Source organism: Takifugu rubripes, chromosome 22 (genome assembly GCF_901000725.2).
Source record: "Takifugu rubripes chromosome 22, fTakRub1.2, whole genome shotgun sequence".
Taxonomy (NCBI): Eukaryota; Metazoa; Chordata; class Actinopteri; order Tetraodontiformes; family Tetraodontidae; genus Takifugu; species Takifugu rubripes.
In genome coordinates, this window is record NC_042306.1 from 5,668,172 (window position 1) to 5,675,689 (window position 7,518).

The window sequence follows — 7,518 nt, forward strand, 5'->3', positions numbered from 1 at the left end:
TTGAAATATTGCAACTTAAATTCCTGTTTTTTTTTTCTGCTGTAAAGTTTTATAGTCTTAAAAGAAATCAATTACAAAAAAATGAATCTCTTAACTTCCAATAGTGAATGATTTAGCGACTGAAGCAGTGATGTGAAGATTTACACTATTTTTATTTATTTAAAAAAACAGGCTTATTTATTTTAATAATATCAAATCAAAACATTCAAAATGTATAACCTATAAAGTCTGCATGGGTGAAATGTTTGATTTACACACTTCAGAGCCCTGCCAAGGTACTCTTGAGCAAGGTATCAAACCTACAACTGCTCATATAGGGCCCTGTGATGGACTGGTGACTCATCCAGGGCTGGACGCTGCCTTCACCCAGTGTGCTCCCTCCCCGTGACCCCCAAAGGGATAAAGCGGTTAGGAAGACAAGAGACAGATGCACATTCGCAGACACGTTCTCTGGCAAGAGACTCTCCTTGAAGTGAGAAAAGATCTGTGTGCAGCCATCTTGTCTGGTTTCACAGCCAGCGAGAAGATGTGCTGACAACGGAAGACATGAAAGAACTCACCCTCTGCCTGTCTGACTGTACTTACTAGCTCTTTGCAGCCACTCGCAGTTGAATAACGACGTGCCTACGACAGCCCTCGAGCCCCCAGACTCACCGTTTCAGCACAGCCTCCCACATCTCAATCAATCAATCAATCTCAATCTTTATTTATATAATGTCTTTTACAATCAAAATTGTTTCAAGGTGCTTTCCAGAATCTCAGGGCCTAACCCCAGACAAGCAACAGTGGCAAGGAAAAACTCCCCTTTAGCAGGAAGAAACCTTGAGCAGGACCAGGCTCATGTAGGGGGACCCTCCTGCTGATGGCTGGCTGGGTAGAGAGAGGAGATGAGAGCACAGAGCACATGAGAGCACAGAAACACATACAAAAATACACTATTTATGCAAGCCGCCGGCCGAGTGGGTCAGCGGGGTCATCATGCAGCTCCGAAGGCGGCAATACCTGTAAAATGAATACAGAAGGGGGCGGGGGAGAAGCAGAAAAACTAAGCGAATCAGTATAACTAGTCTGCTGTCCCAAACATCCAACAAGCTGGTATCATTTTCATCAGAGAAGCTGAGTGGATTTTAGAAAACTTAAAGGATCTATGACTTTAGAGCAGGAGAGTTTATCTGTCTTAGTGTTTCATCAAAAGAAAAGTGTGATCTGAATGACACAGCAGCACAACCAAGAGGAAAGTGGGAACAGGTTTGTATTAGATAAAAGACTGGATTTAGATTGATGTTTCAAAGGATATTTGAAACATGACTGAGCACTGAGTCATGACAGAATGGAATGAAAATGGATGAACTATTACATTGCTCATCATCACCATAATCTTATTAAAATTAATACTAAAGCACAAGTTGGAGAAACTAATATCACAATTTAGTGTGAACTGTTAAATATTAAAACTCTTTTGTGTAAATCCTTGTTAGTACACGACCTGACAGCGGATCATCACATTGATTTATTTTGTCTTTCTGAGACCTGGCTTCAGGAGGAGTATGTTAGCTTAAATGAATCTACTCCTCCTACCCATCTTAATTATCATATTCCTCGTGTTACTGGTCGAGGAGGGGGAGTGGCAGCAATCTATCACTCCAAGTTATTAATTAATCCTAGACCAAAATATGGCTCCAGTTCATTTGAAAGCCTGACTCTTGGCATCACACATCTGAACTGGAAGGCAGAAAAGCCACTTTTGTTTGTAGTTGTATATCGGCCCCCTGGTGGGCCACACTTAGAGTTCTATCTGAGTTCTCCGACTTCTTATCTGACTTGGTCCTTAGATCAGATAAAGTCATTATCATTGGAGAAGAAATGACTGATTAGAAATTGATTAGAAATGACTTAATTTCATTGAGTCAGTTGGTTTAATCAGTTGGCATTTTTCTCTTTGATCTTAAGTTGGCATTTTAGTCTTTGATCTCCTTCATGTCATTGATGTCAAAGTTGTTCTTTCATGTCAGATGACTGAAGAGATAAAAGGATAAAGCAGAACTGGGAGATCAAACAAACAGCTCTACCTCTTTCAGCACACGCCTGAGGAGCTCAACACTCTTGTACCACACTGGTGACCAGCAGTGGCACAGACAGGAACTCAGCAGCTGAAGGCAGCGCAAGAACCACTGGAATTATCCATGGAGACTTGGTGGGAAGAGGTCCAGGACCTCAGAGAAGCCCTGGCAGAGAAGGAGGAGCAGCTCAGCAGGGCAGTGAAGAGGCAACAGATGAGGACTGTGGCCCATGTGGAGACCCTGACCCAGCTGAACAACACACAAGCTGCTCTGAAGGAGAGCGAACTCAAATGTGCTTCCCTGGAGAAAACCCTCCACAGTCAGCAGCAGGAGAAAGAGGAGCGACACAGGAGAGAGCTGATGGAGCAGGAGGAAAGTTTGAATCAGAAGCTCCTTGTGATCGAGGAGAAATTTGAGAGGAAGCTGGAGGAAGATAAGCAAAGATTTAATAAAGAGGAAGAGGCCTTGAGGCAGCAGCTCTTTCTACAAGAAACAAAGTTCAACAAACTGCTGGAAGAAGAGCAACACAAATATAACGAGAAGAGCGTTAAAAAAGAAGAGTCAATGAAGCAGCAGCTGTTGACTAAAGAAGAGACCTATAACAAGATGCTGGCTGATGTTTGTCAGCGCTGGGAAAGGACAGCTCAGACATGGGTCCAGATGAGGGAAGAGCTGGAGCAGAAGATCCAGGAGGGCCAACGGTTGAGGCAAGAGGAGGAGGAGAAGACCAAAGAGGAGCTCCAGAGGCTCTCTGAAGCGATCATCCAACTTGAGGTGAGATGCTTTCGCCTTTGTTCCTCTTCCAGAAGATTTCAGATGATGTTCAGTGAAATCTAAAACACAATCTCTCTTTTCTGAAGCTTCAGGTATCAAAGAAAAAGAAGAAAAAATGCTTCTGTAGATGGATCTAGTTCTGGAAAGTAAAGAACAATTCCAGCGCTCCCAAAGCCCTCCTCCTCCACATCTTGACTTCCACAGCGTCACATCCTGTCTTCATCAGTTTTATTTTAAAGTATAATAATTGTTTATATTCTATGTTTGGATCTATGATGTAGAAACAATAAAACTCAAAGTAAACCACCAGATTGTAGATGTTGTCAATGGCAGCTTTAGAAATGGCTTCATTTCATTACTTGAGTCAGTTGGTTTCCTTCAACAGATAAAACAACCAACTCATAGCTTCAACCATACCCTAGATCTAGTTCTGACTTATGGTGTTGAGATAGAACATGTGTCAGTGTTCCCTCAGAACCCACTCCTGTCAGATCATTCATTGATCACTTTTACATTTATGATTAAGGATTCTTCTATGTTCAGAACTCTGTCTTACTGTAGCAGATGTATTTCAGATAATGCTGTAGCTAAGTTTAAGGAAGCAATCCCAGGACCACCGTGTGCTTCTCCAGGGATGAATCATTATAATCTTAGCCCTGTTGAGGTTGACTCTATTGCTGAAGGTGCAGCAACCTCACTGAGAATCACGTTTGATTCTGTTGCCCCCCCTGTAAAAGAAAATAGTAAATCAGAGGCGGTGTGCCCCATGGTATAATTCACACATTAGGACCCTCAAGCAGAAAGTGCGCAGACTAGAAAGGAAGTGGCATTTTTGTAAAATAGATAGCTATCCTGTAGTCTATTAGTTTACAAAAAGGCCCTCCATAAGGCTAGAACAGCTTATTTTTCTTCTTTAATTGAAGAAAACGAGAACAACCCCAGGTTTCTTTTCAGCACTGTGGCCAAATTAACCAAGAGTCACAGTGTTTTAGATCCACGTATCCCTTCTTCCCTTAGTGGTGAAGACTTCATGAGCTTCTTCACTGATAAAGTTCTAGCTATCAGAGAGAAAGCTAACCAGGCCATCCCAACAACTGGACCATCACCAGATCTGCTGACTGTGGGAACATACAGGTTCTCCAACGAGCCCTTAAACTCCTTCACCCCTATATATTTTTCATCGCTAATTCAGAAATCCAAGACCACCACGTGTCTTTTAGATCCCATCCCAACACACCTGTTGAAGGATGTTTTACCATTGATAGGCAGTCCTATCCTGGACCAGATCAATTGTTCTTTAGTGACAGGTTATGTACCCCGCTCCTACAAGGTGTCAGTGATTAAGCCGTTGCTTAAAAAAACATCACTAGATCCTGATGTTTGAGAAAATTACAGGCCAATATCCAACCTTCCTTTTATCTCTAAAGTTCTTGAGAAGGTGGTGGTGACTCAGTTACTGCAGTACTTGCAGAGAAATAGCCTGTTTGAGATGTTTCAGTCAGGCTTTAGAGCTCATCACAGCACAGAAACGGCGCTTCTTAAAGTTACTAATGATCTTCTCATAGCTTCAGATCATGGACTGGTCTCTATGCTGGTTCTGCTGGATCTCAGTGCTACTTTTGATACAGTTGATCACAGCATCCTGTTACATAGACTGGAACATGTGATTGGGATTAAAGGGACAGCACTAGACTGGTTTAGATCATATTTATCTGATAGATACCAGTTTGCTCATGTCCATGGTGTTCCCTCCTCATACAGTAGGGTTAGCCATGGAGTTCCTCATGGTTCTGTACTTGAACCAATCCTCTTCACCTTGTACATGCTTCCCTTAGGGAACATTATTCGGCAGCATGGGATAAATTTACATTGTTATGCTGATGACACCCAGCTTTATTTATCCATGAAACCAGAGGAGACAGAGAAGTTAGTGAAGCTCCAGACCTGTTTTAAAGACATAAAGTCCTGTATGTCTTCAAATTATCTCCTCCTTAACCCAGGAAAAACTGAGGTCATGGTGTTTGGTCCTGAACCTCTCAGGGATAGATTAGATCACATGATCACTCTAGATGGTATCTCATTAACATCTAGTCTCTGTGTGAGGAATCTAGGAGTAACTTTTGATCAAAATCTGTCCTTCAACTCACACATTAAATTAGTCTCTAGAAGTGCCTCTTTTCACCTGAGGAACATCACAAAGATTAGAAAGCTACTGACGTGGCATGATGCTGAAAAGTTAATTCATACTTTTGTTACTTCCAGGCTGGACTATTGTAATTCTTTATTATCAGGGTGTCCAAACAACTCCTTAAGAAGCCTCCAGGTGATCCAAAATGCTGCAGCCAGAGTTCTGACAGGTATTGACAAAAGTCCTGTAATGGCGTCGCTTCATTGGCTGCCCGTTAAATTTAGAATAATTTTTAAAACCCTTCTTTTGACCTATAAGGTCCTCAGAGGCCTAGCTCCATCCTACCTGGAGGAGCTAGTGATACCTTATCAGCCCAATAGACCGCTCCGCTCTCAGAATGCTGGTCTACTTGTGGTTCCCAGAGTTTCTAGGAGTAGAATGGGGGGCCAAGCATTTAGCTACCAGGCCCCCCTGCTATGGAACCAGCTCCCTGTCCAGGTACGGGAGGCTGACTCCATCGCTACTTTTAAGATCAGACTTAAAACCTACCTCTTTGAAAAAGCTTATTGTTACTAATTCTGTAGTTCCAGTTACTATCATAGATAGACAAACTATCATACTTAGCGGGTCGTCTAATCGTTAGGTCACATCCAAGGCTGCCGGGGTCCGGAAACATGATCACCTGACAGGCCTCTGTCACCCCACTGGGTCATGGTTTCCTCTCCTTTCCTCTCCTTTCTTCCTCCTCATCAAGCAGACTAGTTATGCTGATTCCTGTGTAGTTTTTCTGCCCCCCCCTGTGCTCTGTGCCCGTCCTCTCCTCTCTCTTTACCCAGCCGGCCATCAGCAGGAGGGTCCCCCTACATGAGCCTGGTCCTGCTCAAGGTTTCTTCCTGTTAAAGGGGAGTTTTTCCTTGCCACTGTTGCTTGTCTGGGGTTAGGCCCTGGGATTCTGGAAAGCCCCTTGAAACAATTTTGATTGTATAAGACGCTATATGAATAAAGATTGAATTGATTTGATTTGATTTTGATTTGATACAGTGGCTGGTTTAGCAACACAGTAGAATAGTCTTCTCAAATTAATCAAAGTAATCCTCATATTTACCATATTGTTGATGATAAAGCAAGAATCAGGAATGGATTACTGAACCTCTGATTGAAATGGGTACTTTGAGCCCTGACGATGTTTTAACACAGCTTCAACTCTGAATGGATTGAATCTAAGTCTGTCTGAACTCCTTCCACGCTGCAGAAGCTGAGGGACAGGGGATAAAAGAAAGACATTAACAGTGTTAAAATGTAGCTACAGGCCTAATTCTAGATTTACATAGACATGCCAGTGGTTGGTAAAATGAACTAAATGAGTACCTATGGAGAAGCATCTGATTGCTGCTGACCAGGCTTCTTGCTAGGCTGCCTACCTTCCTGCTGAGGTGAAACAACTGGGGACAGGACTGGGTACTTTATGGACTGTGCTGGAGAAGGACGCTGGTCCTATTGCCCCCTACAACCCATCCAGGGCAAATGGGAGAATGACAACAGTGCCTGCAGCATGAGCGTGGAGAAGGGTCGCCACATCTTGCCCTTTAAAAACTCCATCAAGGCGGCAGAGAAAGAAGAATGGCATTATTGAGGTGTAGGTAGCGATACCCTGGTTCTCAAAGCAAAGATGGTGAGTGTATTTGCTATGAAGTTTGATCACAATGTGGATGCTTCTGCTCTCAGTTACTACACTAAAACAAAGCTGGGCCAATCAAAGAAATGTTAAATCAAGACAACAGAGCAGCTTCAGCTATTTACAACTGAATACAATGGAGTGGTGGTGATGGGTTGCTCTGGCCCAATGAACCACCTATCCCCAGAGGAGCACTCCCCGCCCCCCACCCCCACCCCCTTCTTGTTGCCAGGAAGCTAGGCCACTACCTGGTAGTGTTGCTGATGTGATTATCGTGTCTGTGGAGGAAACTGGGTTAATGGCTGTTGTGTGTTGCTAGGAGACACTGCAACTGATAGATCAAGATGTTTGGTAGTGGACACACTGCTGGACGAAAGTTACATCTTATGTTATCTGGTGGGCCCAACAGGATGTGTACAAGCTGAAAACTCTGCACAAGAACCCCTACGGTGCTGATGAATCTGATCCTAGCATGAGACTGGTTCAAGTCAGGATAGCTGGACAGGATAGCATTGTGCTTGAACATAATTCTAATGGAAAAAAATGTACAATTTTAAATGTTTGTACTTTTTATGAATCCTATGAACATGAAATGAATTTTTAAGTCGTTTAGCTTTTATCCAAGAATAAGTTTGTTGGTGCAGCATGCTGCTGCTAGAGAGGAATTTAGCCTCTGGTCAGAGGCAGGCATGAACAGAGGGTGTTGCTGGAGACGATAATAAAAAAAAAAATTAAAAATGAAAACATAATGAGAGCAGGTTTGCATACCAGAAAGCTCTAGAATAACAATCCTACTGCCTTCTGGAAGGAATAAGCAGACCAAAGAAAATAGCTGAGTTTTGGCATGAGCATAACTGTAATCAGAACAAAACACTGTTAGA

General features: G+C 42.9%; 1 protein-coding gene across 2 annotated transcripts; it reads left to right on the forward strand.

Moving 5' to 3' along the window:
• The first annotated feature begins 1,734 nt into the window (after positions 1-1,734).
• LOC115248010 (golgin subfamily A member 6-like protein 1) lies at positions 1,735-3,044 on the forward strand. 2 transcript variants are annotated; one of them, XM_029831300.1, is made up of 2 exons: positions 1,735-2,834; positions 2,927-3,044. In XM_029831300.1, the coding sequence occupies exons 1-2, from the start codon at positions 2,184-2,186 to the stop codon at positions 2,969-2,971; spliced, it is 696 nt and encodes a 231-aa protein (XP_029687160.1). In that variant the 5' UTR covers positions 1,735-2,183; the 3' UTR covers positions 2,972-3,044. The 2 variants fall into 2 exon arrangements, with proteins under 2 accessions (XP_029687160.1, XP_029687159.1); XM_029831299.1 differs by having other exon boundaries at positions 2,921-3,022.
• Positions 3,045-7,518: the final 4,474 nt, after the last annotated feature.

What these genes read in the sequence shown, in the direction of transcription:
- LOC115248010 (XM_029831299.1), top strand. Translation starts at nt 2,184, where the DNA reads ATGGAGACTTGGTGGGAAGAGGTCCAGGACCTCAGAGAAGCCCTGGCA. An exon ending in AAGCGATCATCCAACTTGAG is followed by an intron (nt 2,835 to 2,920) that starts GTGAGATGCTTT and finishes TCTTTTCTGAAG; the next exon opens with CTTCAGGTATCAAAGAAAAA.